Below are 20159 nucleotides of genomic sequence, written 5' to 3'. Positions count from 1 at the left end.
ACGCCGCGATAACGTTATTATTTATCTGTTTGCATGTAGAAATGATTTGCGCTGGTCATTATGTTGGCCCTGCATCCTCAGACTGGACAGCAGCGCAGCGAAATGGGAAACCGAAACTGGTTCATCTTGCCGTATACAAAGGTCTGACGCTACATTCCTCAGAGCCTCAACGCTTTGTAAAGTCCTGCTAAATCCTTGCTAAGCATACCTTTGCAAGTACCAAATGGACGACCGTGTTCACGCTTAGCTTCCCGTTGCCCGCTTTGCTGTTTGCACAAGGATAGGACGGCAAAATGCCATATTTAAAGCAAATCGACAGATCTGCAACAGGGGCATTCTGTCCCCATGCTCCGTATCTGGCGGCAGGGACAGTCGCAGGCGCTATTGACATTAGTTTCTCAACTTCTTCCGTCCTTGAGGTGGGCAGAACATAGCCCCGCTTTTGTATGGCTTTTGCTTAAGGAGTAAGGCAATGAAACGTCTCCAAAGTTAGGCTTGGAGAACCTCGTTGATCACTGGCAAACTATGTAATTGCAGATTTTCCCGTTAGACTTTTCAAGCACCTCTGATTATCTTTCGCCATGCGGAAGCATTGCGGCACCAGAGCGTTTCAACAGGTTTGCCTGGGGCCAGCACCTGCCGGATCAGTCCTTTCAGGTATGCGGTGTCCCTCGTGCAACGGGATGTTGCCCGAGCTCTGCGGCCGGTTGGACTTGACGCTTACTTCTTTAACATCTTGCAGCTGGGACTCTTGGCGGGCGGTCTTGCGGATGGTTCTGTGTGCCTCTGGGACCCAGCTGCCCTAATCGATCCGTCCGCAAGGGAGCACCGTGCTCCACTGCTGGCCAAAATGCAGAAGCACACTGGAGCAGTGAAAGGACTTGAATTCAACGGTTTCAGCCCAAATCTTCTCGCGTCGGGGGCAGCGGATAGCGACTTGTGCATTTGGGACCTGACAAAGCCTTCAACTCCCTCCCTTTACCCAGCCTTGAAGGTGGGTTGCAAGTTCAAGCTAATTCTTAGGTTGTGTGGCTATTACATGTAGTTCTGTCCCTTACTGGTCCCCGGGGTTTGCTTGGGCAGGGAGGTGCTGGGGCCCCCGGGTCAGCGGTCGGAGGTGAGATCACGTACCTGGCCTGGAACAGAAAGGTCCAGCATATCCTGGCTTCGTGCAGCACCAATGGCACGACCGTGGTTTGGGACCTGAAGCGTCAGAAGCCGGTTATCAGCTTTCGGGACACGAACAGGTGAGCGCCCCAAATTACATCTATATGTTGAGTGGATGGCCGTGAACAGACTACGTACCTCCCCTCTGGGTTTAGCTATTCGGGTGTTTTGCTTGCGAAGAATAACATATCCTGTACCTTCGGTTTCCAACATTGGCGTGTCCTCGAATCCTATTTCTGCATTTGCAGCCAACGCCGTGCTTCCGCCATTCAGTGGAACCCGGATATTGCGACTCAGCTTATCGTGGCGTCGGACGATGATCGCTCACCCACGTTGCAGATGTGGGATCTGCGAAACAGTGTCTCCCCGCTTAAGGAGTTCGTGGGGCACCACAAAGTAAGCGTCCACATCGTCGTAGAGGCTTTTGGTGATGCGTTTTTCGGGGTTTGTCCTTGCATGGTCGTAATGAGAACTGAGATGTCGCCCATTTTTCGTGCAGGGGGTGCTTGCTTTGGCTTGGTCGCCGCATGATTCGTCCTTGCTGTTGAGTAGCGGAAAGGATAACCGGACCATTTGCTGGGATGTCCAAAGCGGAGACATTGTGTGTGAGCTCAGCAGCGCAAACTGGAATTTTGATGTCCAGGTGCGGCAGGGCTCAGACGCCCATAGTTTGCTGGAAGGCGCATCACATAGTGAGTGCTGCTCAGTATTTTTCAAGTGATGCGGCTAGAACCTGTTGCTTATTGAGAGCTTAGGAGAATGTGCGACCTGTCCGTCAAATACTCTCTCCGTATGTGGAGCTTTAGATGGGCCGCTTGTGCATTGGCCTCTTCCCCGAACTGAATGCCGCAGTGGAGCCCTACGGTACCTGGCATCTTTGCGACGTCGTCATTCGACGGCAAGCTGGGTGTGTGCAACTTGCACACATGTACTGGTTCAAAGGTGACGGAGACGGTGAATGCGGACTTCACAGTTACCCAGTCCATCGTAGGCGATGCCAAGCCGCTTACAAAAGCTCCTGCTTGGATGCGTCGACCCGTTGGCGCAACATTCGGCTTCGGTGGTCGCCTCGTCTCTTTTACGAACAATCGTTCGCAGCAGACTGACCCAGCGACAGGCGCCGTGCGGCTGCAGGACACCGGTATTGTGGCCGTGAAGCAAGTTGTGACAGAACAGGATCTTGTGTCGAGGTCCGAGGGTTTTGAGGCGGCCATCCAAGGCGGCAACCTGCAAACGCTGCGCGAGTACTGCTGCACAAAGCGTGCTGTGCTTTCGTCTGCAGACATTCAGTCGGCCGAGGCAAAGCAGGAGGTGGAGACTTGGGCGTTTCTGTCTGTCCTCTTTGAGGGGGATGATGCGCGCCGCGTGCTGCTGCAAACCTTGGGTTTTAAGGACTTACCAACCCGCGAGGGCAGCCTGGCGAGCGCGCCTACGGAAAACGGTGTAGATGCTGCCGCGGCAGGGGTTCAGCAGTTGAGCCTTCAAGGCGCCGACGGTGAGGAAGAAGAGATTATTGCAAGAAAGTTTCCGACTACAGTTGCTTCGTACAGTCTATTAAGTGACATTGAAGCTTGGTGTGTCATGCGTATCCTGTCTGCTGCCAGGGGATCGGGTTTATACAATAACTCCCTTACCTTTTCCTGTTCAAATGGTTTGATGCGAACTTCTCGTCAGCATTTTTGCACCTCCACATTTTCCATGCTCTGACCCTTTCCGCCCTTCAGGCGTGTCATGCTTGGATGTACCCGGTGCGAACACGGGTGTTGCACTGGCCGCAAAAAGTCCCCACGAGCTCCTGGGCCAAGACGACCCCTCGTTCTTCGATAAGCTTGAGGACAGTGGTGACGTGCTGGGTGGGCCAGTCGTAACAGCCGACAGCGCGGCTGCAGCCTCGCCCGATCTTGGCACCCTCAAGCTGCTGGGCACAGGTGCCATTGATGCAATGGCGCGCGACGCCAGAGAGCAATTCCATGGTAGGTGTACCTATTTTGGAGCCCTATCAGAAATGGGTATGCCTGCCATGAAATCGCTCTCCAGCTTCACGCGCCATTGCATCAATTGCACCTGCACTCAGCGGTTTGTGGTGCCAAGATCGGGCGAGGCTGCAGCCGCGCTGTCGGCTATTACGGCTGGCCCACCCAGCACGTCGCCGCTGTCCTCAAGCTTATCGAAAAACGAAGGGTTGTCTTGGCCCAGGAGCTCGTGGGGACTTCTTGCGGCCAGTGCAACACCCGTGTTCGCACCGGGTACATCCAAGCATGACACACCTGAAGGGCGGAAAGGGTCAGAGCATGGAAAATGTGGAGGTGCAAAAATGCTGACGAGAAGTTCGCATCAAACCATTTGGATAGGGCACAATGATAAGGGAATTAGAGTATCCTTGCCCTCTGTGATTTCTTCCAATGCATTTTATTTATCCCTGAAGCTTCCCGTCGGTCGATGCTTACTATAACCTCACTTTTGCTGTGATGGTCCACAGGCAAGGCAGGCGGTGACGGGCATGGACATGTGCCAGACCACGTTCCTGGTGGTGAACTGGAGGCGGAAATTGTTAAAGCGCTGACTGTTGGTTGTTATGCCACGGCCGTTGAACACTGCTTGGCAGTACACCGGTACGCTGATGCCCTCCTCATCGCAAACACAGCAGGGCGCGACTTGTACCAGCGGACAATGCACAGTTACATGCAGAAATGCCCTCATCCTTACCAGGTGCGTTCCAGTATTGTTGTCAGGCTACACATCTCCGCATTCTTGACGTATCACAGAGTCACGGTATGTTTTGCGGGTAAGCTTCAAGCCTCGAAAGGGCAGGGATACGGCTTTGCTGTGAACTGTGCATGCGCCCTGCGGCCTGGGATGCAGACATGCATTTGGTAAGTGCGCTTCACGAACTTCACTGCAATTTCCACAGGCAATTATTCGCGCCAACTTGGAGGGTGACTACAACGCCTTGATCCGGACGCGGCCTGTTGCACAGTGGAGGGAGACGCTGGCCATGCTGGTAACGTACACTGATCGCGACAAGTTCCGTGGCCTGGCAGACACCCTGGCCAGCCGGCTGGCACAGGTGAAGGGCCTGGCTCAGGGAACGCAACTGGAACAGGTTCAGTGCTCTTCGGGACGTTTTTCGTTTCGCAGCAGAATGCAGAGTGCACCCGATAACGTAATTTCTCTCCCTGACATGAATATCACCGATTTTCCTGCTTGTAAAACTGCCTGCAGGCCGGTATGCACCATGAAGCTTCGCTTTGCTGGGTTTGTGGCGGCCATACAGATCAAGCTGTGTCTTACTGGGCACGTAATTGCACGGGCGGCTCGACGATGAAGGTGGAAGTGCTGCAGGTACAGTGGAAGTGCTGCAGCCGGGGTGAAAAATTTAGCTTCCAAAGCAGCGCAACTTCTACTGAATAAGGATAAGTGAGGGGTCAACCCTGCTCTGCTTGGCCCTCCTGCAGAACGTGATTGAGAAGGCAGTCGTGATGGGCATGGCGCCGGGTGTTTCGTCAACTTCTTTCCCGGATGGCGTCAACAAGGCGTCCCAGAGCCTCTCCGAGCTTGTAACAGCATATGCGTCACTACTTGCGTCCAATGGCCGCATGGCGACGGCTCTGGACTATCTGGAGCATGTGCCAGGAGAGGTGTGTCTTGGAAATCGCAGATGGACGTGCTCCTAACGGGGGAAGCTAGTAATCACTATCTGGATAATGGTAGTGAGGACGCTGTGGACGTGCAAGACAGGCGTGATGACGGCGCTGCTTACGCGTATAAACCTGAAAACGCCTCCCGAACTGTGCAGGCCTCTACGACAGTTGCGGTACTGAAAGACCGCATTTATCGCAGTGGTGTCGCGGAACTTCCGCATGGCGTCCATCCGCCACCATTCCCATTTGTCCGCGAAGAAGTGGTTCCCGCAGCGCAGCCGGCGCCACAACAGGTAAGTATTTATTGCGTCGATAATTCTGCTGTTATGCAGTTTTCATGTCTTTATGTAAAAGCTCAACCGATATGACGATTTTAAGCTTTCCCCCTCGGGGAAAACTGACTGTCCAAGTGTCGTATTTGCAAATTATGCTCTTCAGGCGGCGCAATCTGGGAATGCGTACAGCGCGTACGGGGCGAGTTACAGTGCTACGACTGCGGCTGCTCCTGCTACCAGCCAGTACGGTGCGTATGGCCAACAGGGACAGCAGCAGGTGCAGCCGCAGACCTTCAACACGAGCCAGACTGCGTATTCCAAGCCACAGCAGACGTACAACGTCAACGCGTACGGCCAGGCGCAGGCCACTCAATACGCGTCAGCAGCACCTGCACAGCAATATAACACTGCGCCTGCCCCGCAAGCTGGCCCTGCATCGCAATACGGGCAGCAGCAGGCGACGAATCCATATGCGTCGCAGACAGCAGCCCAGACACAGGCGTCCGGGTATGGACAGTATGGGCAGTACCAGCAGACGCAACAGCAACCATCTACATACACATCCGCTAGTTCTACTCTGCAGCCATCGCAGCAAGCAACTTACGCCAGTGCAAACTCTGCTTCGGCGTACCAGCAGCAGCGACCCACACAAGCTGTTGCACCAGCACCCTTCACACCCACGTCCGTCGTACCGCCAGTAGTGCCTCAGGCGCAGCAGTCAGTGCCACCACCGCAGGTGCCTGCCATGTCAACATCAACTCCATATACAACTGCGGTGGCGCCGTCGGCTTTCGTGCCGACTCCTGCCCAGCAGGCAATGCCCCCTGGTCACACGACTGCGGCAGTGGCGCCGCAACCTAGCTTCTTCGTGCCCAGTGCGCCCACAGCTGCACCTGTAACAGCCATGGGATCAGGTGGCGGCGGAAGTTTTGGGGGTGCACCACCCATGCCATCCATGCCTGGCATGGCGCAAAGCGGCATGGTGCCCGCTCCGACTTCTCAAAAGCCGACTGCACCGCCGCCGCCTCCAGGGCCACCAGCCAACATCTCTGTCGCCACGGCGGATACCAGCGCTGTTCCTGCGGACTTGCGCCCTGTCGTCATTTCGCTCACAAATCTTTACAATGCCTGCATCCCGCTTGCGAATAATCCAGGTAAGGCGGTTGCAAGCATAGGAAATGCAGTAAACACCGGCCGCAACATGCACTTCCGTGGTGCCATTCACGGTCGCTTTCAAATGTAACCCGCTTGCAGCCAAGAAGCGGGAGATGGACGACAACACGAAAAAGATTGGACAGCTCTTCTGGAAGCTAAACTCCGGCGAAGTCAGTGCAAGCGTAGTGCCGAAACTGCAACAACTGTGTGCGGCCATCGATGCGGGAGACTGGCACACCGCAAACCACATCCAGGTTCAGATGACCACCACGGACTGGGATGAGTGTGGCTTCTGGCTCAGCGCTGTCAAGCGCATGATTAAGCTTCGCCAGACGTCATAGTTGCGTGCAGTCGAGGACTGGAGTTTTGTTTCGCACGGAATTACTAGTTGTGGGGATGCGCATACACCGAACGGGGACTGGGCTGGCTTGAGAGTCGTTACAGCGGTCTAGAAATTATGTCCCGGACTTGATATCGTTGCAGTGGGCATAGCTAGCATTGGCCTCGTTGGATATTTACGGACGGGGTATGGTGCCTACCCGGGGTTACTTTGGGATCATTGCTACGGGAAGAACATTATGCGTCGGCTGTCCTTTCAGTGGCTTATGGGAGGCGTACAGCAAGCGTAAGCCGCGTCGAGATTCGCGAAAGCTCGAAAGGGTATTTTGACTTGTACCACACGCAAGGCCACCTGGCCTGGTCTGTATGTTGGTGTTTGTTTCGCGTCCAGCCCGTATCATTCTATGGCCTGAGGTAAAGGTTGATAGATACCTCATTCTAGTCTAATCCTCTTGTCACGTTCGTTTACCGTGTGAGAGAATGTTGGTGCTGGATCCATATGTGTGTTTCACAGGTCTGTCCGTGCAAAAAGTCATGATTGGTACAACCGCTGTACGCTAGCTGGGCACAGACAAACCGTGTGCACACTAGCTAGCCCCTTTTCACAGTACTAATACCGCAGCATTGCAGGTAAGCTTACAATACCATGGATGGCGTACTCACAGAGTTCAGTGAACGTGCAGAGTTCAGGGTATGCAACAATTCTGCTCTGTGCTGAGCAACACGGTTTTACAGGCGCGATGCGGCGGGGCACCTACTATAAGCCTACAAATAACCACGTTACCACAGAGCACTGCGGACGTTGGAAATTTTTTAATACTCGGTACATCATAGCTATGAACAAATGTGGCTAATATCATGAGCAGTAGTTGCAGCATTGCAGCAACTAAACCGACCGAGGGCTACTCCGTCCGAATCACTGAAAGCTCGTAGTTGCAACATGTGCAGTCGTAGACTATGATCCTTTCCGATAGTATACCGACGATTGAGTGAAGAACCAAGTTTTTTTGCGTGCCGTACGAGAAGATCTGCACCGAAGGTCACAAGTGGACAAACACAGAGGAATAATACATTTCTTTAGTGTATATTAATACAGATCTTTTTGCAAAAACGCGTGCGGTTCTCCTTGCCTTTGCCCCTACTTGGCCTATCGGTTGTACTTAAGCTAGTATGGATGCATCACAAGCATCCTGTAATTTAATCACGTCTAGGTAAACGCCACTTGCGAAGGAGTTTACCGAATGCTGCAAGCCTGGGGGCGGAGGACATCGCCCAGACCCCAGTCCTCAAGTCGAGCTGGTGTGTAGCGCAGCTATAATGTATTAAAGAATGCGTCTGTGCCTCAAGTATCTGGAAATTTGGTCGGCACCGGACTTATTTCTTCCCCGAACGTACACGTCCCTTGTCTAATTCCAGGTGCAACGTATGTAAGATGCACACTGGTTCAGTCTGTGCTTACAGCGTCAGTGGCACCGGCGGATGCTGCCCCTCGGGAGCTGGCAGCCTCCTGTACCGGTCGGACATCATCAGTCGTAGGGCACTCATCGGCACCGGAAAAACCAGTGGCAGGTGCGCATGCAAGCAAATGTCATCCCGCCGCGGGCCTTGGGAGCCCGGTGCCGGGTGTGTAAGTGCCCTGGGTGTGTGGATGTAACCCCAAAGCGGTTGGATGTTGGACAAGCGGGTTGGTATTGTTTAGCTTAGTGTGGTCCTGCCGAGCATTTTTCACTTCCTGGAGTATATGTTACTGCATTGGGGCTCCCTGCGGTTGCGCCTGGGCCGTACGCAGCGGCTCTCTGTTGATGCCAATGTATCTTTCCCGACTTGATTTCAGGTCCAATTACGCCGCTTAAGTTGGCACGTCTATCGGAAGTGCTGTTGCTACCTGTTACACGAGTCGAACTAATCCTGCAAGGCAGCCCAGCGGCAGTACGGCACATGGAAACGGAGCATGTAGCACAGCGGCTGCAGGAGCTGTGCATCGTATTAGGCATCCTCCCTAAGCAGGCAGCCTTTATGGTTGCCAATCAGCCTGCATACATGTTGCTTACACCTTTGACGGACATCAGTGCCAAGGTGCAAGAGCTGTCGGACGCCCTGAGTGTGCCGCCAGCGGCAGTGCTACGTACGGCGCTCACAGTGCCGTCTATCCTGCGGCGCAGCACAGCATTCACTGATCGACGGGTGAAAGCTTACAGCATGCTGCTCCGGTGCACACCATTGGACGTATTGCATGTAATGGCTCGGGGGCCCGAGTATCTGTCAGACACGCCTTCGTCTGTGCGCCAGCGGATGACAGCCCTGGGCTATGTGCTGCGGCGGCCGCGGTGCACCATTGCGGCCATGCTGCAGGCACGCCCAGACCTGATCTTCATGTCCGGCAAGGTAATGAACACAAAGGTCAACGGCCTTATGTGCATTATGAACAAGCAGAAGCACCACGTCGTGACCTTGGTGGTGAAGCTCCCTGCACTGTTGCGCTGCAACCTGGACAGCGTGAGGCATGCGTTCGGGAGCCTCCAGGTACTGCTGCGGAAGCACGAGGGCTTCGTGTATGCCATGGTGTGCCATGCGCCGAGCTTACTGCTGCTGACACCGCGGGGAGTACATCAACGATGCGCAGCGCTGCGGCGTTGCCTCGCTGCGTCGCCCGAATGGTTTGCGCAGTTTACACAGCTGCGCCCACCCGGCGTCGCGCAGCTTGTGCTCAATCGCCGTGGTAGCCTGAGTGCCATGATGTACCTCACACAGCGGCGGCGAGCAGGTGCGGCGCCGCTAGCGCAGCTACTTTCTCCTGGTCCCAATGGGGGGCTCGCGAGGGCGCTGGGAGAGGCATGGCCAGACTTCCTGGACTGGATGCAGCGGCGCCAGCAGTACGCCGCCCTGAGCATGAAGCAGCACAAGAGCTTGATACGCGGGACCGCAGAAAGTGTGGCGCAAGTGGGACTGAATTCCCAGCGGGCGTGCATGAATGTGCCTGGCCCCGTGCAGCATCCGCTGTCGCCGCGGCTCCAGGCGGCGCACGCGGCTCCAGGCGGCGCAACGGCCGCGGCGGGGACTGGTGAGCACGTTGAAGACAACAGCTTGCCGCAAAACGCGTATCCAGGGCTTGGTGTTTCTCAACTACGCATGCCGTTGCAGCCCACGCCAGTATCCAGTGCTCTTGAGCAGCCTAACGGAGGTTGTAGCACAAGCATCGGGACCGAGGCGAGCAGCAGCATGAGTGGCAGTATCAGCAGGGCTAGCAGGGATGATGTGGCCAAGTGCGAAGGCAGTTCACGGCAGGACGTGGGTGAGTGCATTGCTGCAGGCCGGGAGCAGCAACTTGGCGCTTCCTCGTCGGGGCGGCAGCCATCGTGGCTGCAATTGCAGGCAGAATACAGGCGGAGCTGGCAGTCACGCGCCCGGCGACAAGCAGCTTCGTCTCCTCAGCCGAAAGCTGGAAAAGAGATATCCTCAGCCACTACCACCTCGCCACCTGCGAAGCGGACACGGTTGCGGTGCAAGGCTCGATCCAGACGCGGTGACCTGTTAGCTCGTACCACTGTAGCCGCAGGTCTGCCAGCCGCGAACGGCCAAACTGCACGACTGAGCGCTAGCCCGGAAGCGTCAGGGCAGCCCTACGATCAAAACGTTGCGCAAGGCGTTGGGACCAGCGCGTCATACGTGTCACCGCCGGACTCGCTCTTGGAGTCTGCAGCCATGGCTACTTGTGATGATGGTGGTAGCAATCGCCAACGTTCGATTGCTGCAGTGCATATGGACCTGAGCGGCTGGCTAGCTAGCAAGGCTTGTGCCACTGCAACGGCAGGCTCGTTCGACAGCTCTCTGGGGCGACTGGGCAAGCGTTCCTGCTTGCAGCATATCGGGACCGGGCAGCAAAGCCATTCAGTTGTCCTAGGCAGCTTACAGCTGCCAGGGGACAGGCAGCAGTCAGATGCATTCAGCATGGACAGGGGGGGGACTGTTGATGGAGCACCTGCGGCAGTGGGCCTAACTGCGGTGCATGATGTGAAGGGAGAAAAGCTTGCAGCTCCTGTCGCGACTGGGCGAGGCCCTATGCTTCCTGGGGGAGGGGATTCATGCCTCGAGCAGGTATCAGGAAATTCAGCAACCGGGAGTGAGCTTACCAGCGCTGAAAACGAGGCCGGTAGCAGCTGGTCGGCGGGGGCGTCGACTGGCAACGACGCCAGCGGCAAGGGTGGTGATGCCCACTGCGATTGCTCTAGTGCCGAAGCGCAGAAGATCTCAGTATGGCTCCATTTGGATTCGAGCGGGGTGAGAAGCAGCGTGGGTGGCCAGGCCAGTGAGGGCGCGTACGTACTAGAGTGTGTACATCAGGGAGAGAGCGAGGTCCATAGCACCCGGCGAGTAGCTACACCTTCAGCAGAACGTCCGCAGCATGCGTCGACAGATGAGGTGGTTGTAGTGAGCGGGAACGGGTCCATCTGCGACATCAAAGGCTTAGTTAGGGATACGCATGCGCTGGGACGGCTTGGCCAGGATCCTGGCGGAGGCATGAGCATAGGGCAGGCACAGAAACTAGAGTCAGTGCTGGGTGCGACTGTGCCACGATAGATTGCAGTTGAAGGCATAGCTGTTGCATGTGGAGTTAACAATTCGCCGTCGGCATGGCTCATCTTGGTGTACGGTCTGTTGTAGCTGTTGCGTCGATACGTGGTTATGGACATAGAGACGGGCCAGTATTTACCGCCCTCGCATGCGATGGTGGCCTGCCTTGGCGCGTGTGTACAACCATCCATTGCGATGCTTTATTCATAACAGTACACAACCGGGCTCGTGAGGTTAAGCGAACAAACGCGCTGGACTGCTTGCTAGGACCTCTAGCATCAGACGAAAGGACTACGGCCTTAACCACAGCCGCCGATGAAAGGCGCCGCTAGCTGCATGAAGCGGCGTCGTAATCCGAGGAACGGTGACTGCTATGGGCTTGCAAGGGGCCGGGCGATAGGTTGGTGGCAGCTATGGCCGTGTTTTTTGTGAGCAGAATTGTGAACAAAAGCAGTTTGAGTGCCATGTTCCGCGGCTGAGCTGTCCCGGCTTGAAACCGGCTGCTGCACAGCGCGCGATGCGGGTGGTTCAGCTCATTCGGCTGAGTCTTTTTTCTCCATGACATCGACTGGTGGGAAGACTTGTATGATTATCTTCAAGGGAGGCTGAGAACCTCCTCCAGCATGCATCGGGATGCAATGTCAGTTGTGACGCGCCATCTCGCATCGAGGAAAGCCCTAAAAATAATGCATAGTCAATGTCTTCAGTGCACAGCGTTTGCCCCACAGGAGACCGTGCCGCAAGGAGTACCCAACGCATGGGGCATTGGAGGCGTGACAGATGACCTGAAGTACAACACAGCGTGCATGTAGGCTGGGGGTGCATTTTGGCCTGCAAGGGACGAACAAGGTCAAATGTGCATATGCCCTCAGGATTGCGAGAGGTCACGTGTGCAAAGGTTCTTAATACAGCTGGCTGTTTTATCTTTGAGGGGAAAAACATTTATCCTTCTTGCGTATGTAGGGGAAGGGGCAGAACTGTGTTCAGCGTGGGCGCATGCCGGATCAACCGACATGCAGGCGCTTGTACAACATAGCTTACGGAAACATTGGTGTAATGCCGAGCAAGACAAGTTATGCCATATCTAATCTTCACAGATAATATCTGGGGATTATCCGGTCAAAAATTGGCGTCAAAGCTCTACCTTCTCAGGGCATGCGTGTAGTCTCCGACAAACGACGCGCGCAGGCGCACGAGATACTACTTTAGGATTAGCGGTAGATAAGTAGATTTTGAACCGATTCATTGAAAATGGGGGAGTGCGTAAAAGTCGCGGTGCGATGCCGCCCCCTTAACAGCAAGGAGAAAGCAGATAACCGAGCTGTAATTGTGGAGGTTGACGGCAAGATTGGCCAAGTTACCCTACATAATCCTAAGGGCGACGAACCCCCAAAGACTTTCACCTTCGATAATGCATTCGATTGGAACGTTACCCAAAAGGAGGTCTACGACGTCGTTGCTCGCCCTATCGTCAACAGCGTTGCCGACGGATACAATGGCACCATTTTCGCTTACGGGCAAACTGGCACGGGCAAGACGCATACCATGGAAGGCCAACCTACACCAGAGCTTCAGGGCATCATTCCCAACTGCTTCGACCACATCTTTGAGCTTGTCAATGGGAGTTCAGGCCGACAATGGATGGTGCGTGCTTCGTACCTTGAGATTTACAACGAGGAGGTGAGGGACCTACTGTCGAAGGACCCGAAGAACAAGCTGGAGTTAAAGGAACACAAGGACTCCGGAGTTTACGTCAAAGGGCTCAACGCATTTGTCGTCAAGGGCGTGCCCGAACTAAAGAATGTGCTCGAGGTATGGATTGCCGGGGACGGGGGGGTCGACCAGGGGGACAGGGTTTTTGGGATCCTGCATCTGTATGCCGAACCTTGCAACAGTGTACACCATCCCAGACTATGCGAAACACATGCAAATAAGAGGATGCTGACTGTGTGACCATGCTCAGTGGCTGTCATGAGTAGCTCCATTCTCTTGACTCGCCTATATATGTCCCTGAAGAGATTGCTTCACGGCGTGTGATGCTGGGTGTGACCGATCCTACGTTGCCAAGTTTAACACAGCTTTATTTTTTCTCAATGGGTTGAAGGATGACAGAGCAGTCTGTTTGGCCAGCATGAGCAACTAGGCCATTTGGCTGCGCATCATGTTTGCTGACAGGTCACTGTTTTACGTCCGCAGGTTGGGAAGAAGAATCGCTCGGTGGGCGCAACACTGATGAATCAGGACTCTTCGCGGTCGCATTCCATCTTCACCATCACCATTGAGACCATTGAGCAGACGAAGGCGCAGGTATAAGGGCTGGGTCTAAGCGTATATGAGATGTCGTTTCTGCGGTCAGGGCTACGAGCTCGTAAGTTGAGTGCAAGGGTATCCTATTGCACACGGCCTACGCCATGCATACGCGTGGCAGATATGGACGACGGTCGGGGTGTTCACCCAATGTTCTTTTACACGGCTATTGGCACACCTGGCTAAAATGGACGGGTAAACCTGGGCGCGCTATTATAGCGAATGTCTTACGATTCCAGAAGTTGTATTACTTTAACCCAGGGCTTCGCCTTTGGTAAAGTACCCGAGGCGCGGGGAGTGTGAACGAACGGCTTACTGGCTGAGCACCGGCAGTAGGTCCAGCACATTGGCAGGTTTTGCCAGGAGCGGCTGGCCCCATGCTATGATCCCTTACGGATTACGACCTGAACACTTATACAGCGGTCTGTGCTTGCTCTGCTATACTTTATCGCGGCGACTTTTCCCTATGTTTGCCTGCATGTGCACACGTTTGTCACGGACATGGATTTCCGAAGCGTGCCCTGGATAGCAGCGGTACCGATTCTTATTTGCGCTGCAAGATTGGTTAATCATGCTTATAAGCACGAAGCACATGGGTGTGCAGGCCTATTCCATGCACACGTATTTGTGCACAAACAGCTCTTTCGTAAAGAGATTTTCTGCATTTTAGGCTATCTGCGTGGGTTAAGGAAAAGGGTAGCGCAAGCAGGTGACCGATTACCTTGCAGACCGCAGTCGCATAACCTGATTGCATTGGGGCCGCTCTTGGTGGAGGCCACCAATCAGTGCCCATATCTGGCGGAACCCTTGTGTCCCACAAGTGTCACAGCTTCTTGTGGATTTGCCTGATCTAGGACCCCAATGAGAGTCTGGGACGGAACCCTGGTACTGCTTGTAGCCCGAGGGCCACATCAAGGTGGGGAAGCTCAACCTTGTGGATCTTGCTGGCAGTGAGCGCCAGTCGAAGACGGGCGCTACGGGAGACCGACTTAAGGAGGCCACCAAGATTAACCTGTCGCTATCAGCGCTGGGTAACGTCATCTCGGCCTTGGTCGACGGCAAGAGCGGTGGGTGGGGACTACGTGGATGGGGGCCCCGAGGCGAAGGTGCATAGCACGAGAAGCTAACGGGAAGAAAAGCGCATGCAGCTGGACCTTTTTGCCGTACCCGTGAATTCTTAGACGGCACGGCGAAGCACTGGCCCTGTCGTGCCCACATGCCCATATGCACTGGGAATTTGCACCATCTTACGGTTACTGCTTGCTAATAGGTACTTCGGTCTCTAAAGCCATGAGTAAATGAGCAGCTATCCAAGGCCTGCGTGTCTTGCAAGCACTACTAGAGCTGGGGGCCTATCGTCCAGAAAACATGTCACATCATGTCATTCCAGGACGTTGGGTGAGCATTTCTTTCACGGCGTTCGCTTTAATACCGTGGGATGAGAATTGAGCTTGGAAATTGCGAACCCGTCCACATCACACAAACTTGCTGCAGCTTTCACTGATTCCATGCCTCCGTCTTTCTGCCGTGCCAAGTCTACCGCAATCCAAGCAGTGGACACCCCGCCCAAGGCCGCAGCAAATGGCGAATACAAGCTGCCGCACCCAATACGGGGTTGCTGGGATTAGACCCCGCTAGGCAGCTTTCCAATTTTTCACCCGACCTCCCCTGTGTTCCCTCGAGTCATGGAACCTAGAAACAGTCGGAATGAATGCGACTGCCTTAAAAGCAAAATCCAGGCTAATCGATGTTTTCGATGTCCTTGTCACATTTCTAGCAATTTGGGCGTTCTGTATTTATGAGAGAATGGGCCGCCGGGTGCAGGGCACGTTCCGTACCGTGACTCCAAGCTGACCCGCCTGCTACAAGACTCTCTTGGCGGCAACACGAAGACAATCATGTGCGCCAACATGGGACCAGCCGACTGGAACTACGACGAGACACTGTCGACGCTACGCTACGCGAACCGTGCTAAAAACATTAAGAACAAGGTAGCGGGGGCCTATCCCTCAAGGGTTTCTCTCCTGGCTATAGCGCCCTCGCACTCATGCCGTCAGAATCCATTGGCTGAAGTGGGCTGAGAACATCGGATGTAAAATTGTGCTTGGGAGTTATGGGCTTGATTGCTGAGTATGTCTTTTTGCCGGACCCCTACAGCCCAAAATCAACGAGGATCCTAAGGATGCCATGCTGCGCGAGTTCCAGGAGGAGATCTCAAGGCTCAAAGCTTTGCTGGCGGTGAGTCTTGCAGCTGTGGATACGGTGCGCTGGGTAAGGTGTGCCGCAGGAGCAGACCGCGGGCAGAGGACGTGTGGTAGCAGTGCATTCTGGGTCCATGAGGGAAACCCTCAGATAAGGGGTTATGGAGATGTTTCTCTATGCTACCACATGGCGATGATTTTTCTTTCCGGCGACCTGTCGGCTACTTGTGATTTGTGAGCTCCCCGTGCCCTGTTCAGTCCTCGAAGAGCCTGGGTGGTCCAAGAGGTGGTGGCTTTGGTGGTTGGTGGCTAAGAGGGGTGCCCATAGTTGGTTAACTCCTTTGTACCTTTGTTCATTGTGGGACGTGCTTCGGGTCTTTCCTTAGGAGCGCAGGCCAGGAGGGTGTTTCTGCCAGCCAGGGTGCTGTCCGAGCCATGGTACGCGGTTCGCCTTGGTAACCCTTAGGGTTTTTAACGGCCAAGACAGTGCTTGAATGCGAACAGCACCGGTGATCTCTTCGGATTCACCGTAAGGTACATAAGTTCATGACGACGCTTCCACCACGATGCATATTAAGGTTACACACGCGCACCTGTGTGATCCACCCTTGACACCGTTGCCATGCCTTAGCCTGCACAGATTTTGCAGCCACGTTTGTGGTGGATATATCCTCAGGTAGCATTGCCCTCCACTGTTGTGTTTAGGCTGAGGGTGGAGCACTCCCGGAGGGCGCCGCAGCGGGCCCTGGCGGTGAATTGGTGGTAGAGAAGGTGGTGACGGTGCCCAAAGCACTCGACGCCGCGTTCTTGGAGAAGATGCGGCGTGACATGGAGGAGCAAATGAAGGCAGAGCTTGCCGCTAAACAGGCTGCGGCGCTGAATGAGGAGCAGCTGCAGAAGGTAACTGTTTCACAAGCGCTCTAACCTTGCTTTGCTGCTGGGATTTCTGGGATCTAGATGTCATATGCGCTCAGGCAGGCCTTCACTGCAGCGAAGCCCTTTCTCCCCAAGGTTACTTGCAGATGCATGTCGATTGCAGGTGAAGGAGGAAGCTGCAGCAAAAGCCAAAGCGGAGGCTGATCGGCTGGCGGAGGAGAAACGGAGGGCCGAGGAGGAGGCAGCTAAGATGCAGCGCAAGCAGCAAAAAATCAAGGAGGAGATGGAAAAGAAGTCCCACGATGCGGAGCAGGTGAATGACGGCGTGGGGCACCACGAGGGAAGCATACGTCACTATCAGGCATGCATGGCAGGGCATGCAACCCTTGGCTGCGTATCCGTGTAGACCTGTTAGGGAAGATATGCTTATACACGACCACTTTCAGTGACGGGCCTTCTTCCCCAATGCCGGACTATGTCACCATGTAGATCCGTGCAGAGAAGGAGGCGCTCGCTAAGAAGCTCAAGGCCATGGAGTCTAAAATCTTAAAGGGAGATGCGGCGGGCGGCCTGGCGGAAGTCACGAAGAAGAAGGAAGAGGAGCTTAAGAAGAAAGAGCAGGAGCTTGAGCGCAGGTATGAGCAATGGATCTCTAGACACTGCATCCGAGAGTTTGGGAGTTGGCACACGTGAATCAACTGCTCGTGGCCTACAAATGTTTCAGCATGTGGCTAAGGCCGAAGTTGTTGAACACGTTAGTGCTCGCATTGTATGTAAACGTGCTTGCAGTGTACGTAGTGCGTGCTATATCTGCATTGTTGCTCTTAAGGCCTATGAAAGCCCTGTGTGCTACAGCAGCATTGAGGCTGGAGCCCATGGCTCCTGCAAACCCTGTCGCAATCCGCTAGGCGGAGAGAGGAAGATGAGCGAAGGCAGAAAATTGCGGCTATGGAAGAGGCGCAGTTGGCTGCAGAGGAGAAGTACAAGGACAAGGCAGACGAGGCGGAACAGAAGACCAAGAAGCTTAAGAAGCTGTGGAAGAAGTTTCAGGAGGTCAATGCCGAGGTTGAGGATATGTACAAGGAATTCCAGCGGGAGAAGGTAAAGTGATGGGTGTTTATATAGGAACAACATATTACGTGGTTTTAGGGTTTGGCATTGAGGCCGTTGGGACGGCCTGCATGACTTGTAACGCCAGTCAAGGCTACCGGCATCTGCGTTCATCTGTGAGAAGCATTACGGCGTGAGCCGCTCGCCCCCACAGGAGGACTTGCTGGAGAGCATTCGAATGCTGCAGGACCAAATGCAGCTCAAGGACATGGTCATCGAGGCGTTCATCCCGCCGGAGGAGGTGCAGAAGGTGCGACGCCAAGATGTGTAGCATCGTGCTGTACCCTTACCTCTCAGTAGCGCTGAATACGCAACAACTCGATCGCAACTTGACTCAGGCTTGAAGTTTTTTGAACTATGTATAGTATTTGCTAAATTGACGCTTGCCCGTCGGAAGTCCGTTAAATGTCCTACCTTGCAAAATTGCCAGGTCATGAAGCGCGCGCACTGGGATGACGAGAGGGAAGTCTGGGTCTTAGAGCGGCTAAGCGATATTGGCAAGCGTGAAACGGCGGCTGGCAATTCTCGCCGACCGGTGTCGGCATCAGGGCAGCGCCGCCCCACGTCAGACTTTGCCAAGCTGGCTAACGCCATGGGCGACATGAACCCACGATTCAAGTCCGAAAACATCCTGAATTTGGAGCTAGATCTGCCAGAGCGCACAACGTACGACTACGAAGGTCCGGGTGTGGATCCACGCGTGCAGGTGGGTTGCAGCTCCGGACATGGATTTATCGAACATCTGAATTTTGCCAGGTAAAATTCTTCGCAGGCGGGGGCTAGGGTATTTCTTCAATTTATTGCGGTATCCTATGCTAATGTATCAATCTAACGAGCAACGTGTCAATCCACACAGGCTGCCATCAACGCCGCGTTCGCAGAGGACGGAGAATTTATCTTCGTAGGTTCGGAGCAGAACGTACACCTCGGCGAGGTTACCGCGAACGTAGCTCAACGTCCAGATTCCGCAAAAAAACGACCTGCCTCAGCTCGCAAGGGCACGAAGGCCTCACGTTGACGATGGTTTCTTTTTCGGCACTGTGTAGCTAATGGATGGCAATGCTGAGGATGGATGTACATATACAAGGACAATAGCCAAGAGTAATTACAGGACATGACTTTCGCCGAGCAGGTGTGCGATATTAAGATCGAGTCGACGATACAAATATGCGTAGCGGGTAACCGAGCGTGCCCTTTTAGGTACCGGACTTGCAGGATCAATAATCCGCCACACACTTTTGTTGTACAGCGCAGCGGTAATTGCTGCCAAATGTGGCACACTTATAATCTCTTGTAAATCATGTCAAGTGGGAACAAGTCACGCTGTAACCATGGACGAATGAAGAATGAGGCACTCGCTACAACACCCAGTCACGAAACACAGTACCCCCCACAGGCATGTGATGAGGTAACACTCTCATATAAAGTGCATGAATGATCAATTCGCGCTTCCTAAGGTTTAAGCGGTCGCCTGCTTCAGGTAGGCTATGAGGTCCGCGCGGTCCTCGGGCTTCTTAAGACCAGCGAAAACCATTTTGTTGCCCGGCATGAACCTGTTTGGGGGGGTCGGCAAGACATCAAAAGTCAGCTAAGTGAATTAAACCCGTTACCCTTGCTCAAAGCTTACGAAGACGTCAAAGCTGTGGGGCCGTCACTTCCACATCTCCGACATCACGGCGTCATCAAACACATCAAAAGTGAATGGTCATAAACCATTGCGCAGTGCTTACTTCTTTGGGTTCAAAAGGTACTCATAGAGTGTGTTCTCGTTCCACTCGACGGCCATCTCCTTGTTTGCCTTGGAGTACGCAAAGCCAGGAGCAGTGCCCGAGATACGGCCAAACAGTCCGCCCAGGTTAGGACCCTGCGCAAAACGTAAAGGAGTTTCATGCTTCAACCCCTTTGGGTCCAAAAGCGTCGTCCCAGAGGCAGACAGGACAGCTGATGAGAATCGACCCTTCACTTCTCGCGCGGGCGGCGCGCACCTGCTTGTGACCGGCACCTTTCTCAGCAACGTGGCACTGTGCGCACTTCGTCTTAAAGATCTTCTCTCCGTTGGCAACGTTGCCCGCGGGAGCGTCAGCGAAGGAAGCCATAGCGTCGGACCGTTAATAGACCTAGAACGTCAGTAAAGTCGGACGTTAATCTCTGCGAAGTAGTAATAAAGACATGTTGTGATGGTCTTAAATTCTTTGTATCGATCGTTGAAGAACCGTTGTATACGCACCATCGTACATTGGTCACGCACCGAACCGTCACGTGCATAAAACTCATAGCGTCCGTATGCAACGCCATTTCGGAAGCGCCAACATCCAGATAGCCGGAGCATAACTGCTCGATGGGGGAATCCAACTACCTAATGACTTTCGTTCCACCGTGTCAAAGGTTCACAGCATGTCCTAATATGTTGGTATAAACCTAGAAGACCATGGTTTCGCATAATTCTTAGCCAGACAGCTCGGCATACACCTTTCTCGCTAACATATCGCCTGCCCTAGCTCATGTTGGTTCTTGAT

At 54.2% G+C, this 20159-nt stretch overlaps 2 protein-coding genes across 2 annotated transcripts; both read left to right on the top strand.

The window, feature by feature from the left end:
* Positions 1 to 293: 293 nt before the first annotated feature.
* Positions 294 to 6579, top strand: VOLCADRAFT_120559 (uncharacterized protein; the record flags this gene model as incomplete). The annotated part of the gene is made up of 16 exons (XM_002948061.1): positions 294 to 419; positions 538 to 657; positions 857 to 994; positions 1084 to 1247; positions 1416 to 1563; positions 1667 to 1810; positions 2020 to 2662; positions 2892 to 3413; positions 3647 to 3876; positions 4079 to 4234; positions 4390 to 4509; positions 4623 to 4805; positions 4964 to 5101; positions 5247 to 5958; positions 6115 to 6237; positions 6338 to 6579. The coding sequence occupies 16 exons, from the start codon at positions 294 to 296 to the stop codon at positions 6577 to 6579; spliced, it is 3909 nt and encodes a 1302-aa protein (XP_002948107.1).
* Positions 6580 to 12400: 5821 nt separating this feature from the next.
* flaH (kinesin-like protein) lies at positions 12401 to 19142 on the top strand (the record flags this gene model as incomplete). Its single annotated transcript, XM_002948060.1, has 12 exons — positions 12401 to 12961; positions 13346 to 13456; positions 14355 to 14523; positions 15281 to 15447; positions 15614 to 15694; positions 16363 to 16557; positions 16697 to 16846; positions 17023 to 17168; positions 17442 to 17634; positions 17798 to 17893; positions 18074 to 18349; positions 18500 to 19142. The coding sequence occupies 12 exons, from the start codon at positions 12401 to 12403 to the stop codon at positions 18659 to 18661; spliced, it is 2307 nt and encodes a 768-aa protein (XP_002948106.1). The 3' UTR covers positions 18662 to 19142.
* Positions 19143 to 20159: the final 1017 nt, after the last annotated feature.

The sequence above is a fragment of the Volvox carteri genome (genome assembly GCF_000143455.1).
Source record: "Volvox carteri f. nagariensis unplaced genomic scaffold VOLCAscaffold_8, whole genome shotgun sequence".
In the NCBI taxonomy this organism is placed as follows: domain Eukaryota; kingdom Viridiplantae; phylum Chlorophyta; class Chlorophyceae; order Chlamydomonadales; family Volvocaceae; genus Volvox; species Volvox carteri.
Note: the sequence above shows the minus strand (reverse complement) of the source record. Positions and strands in the feature narration are given on the sequence as shown.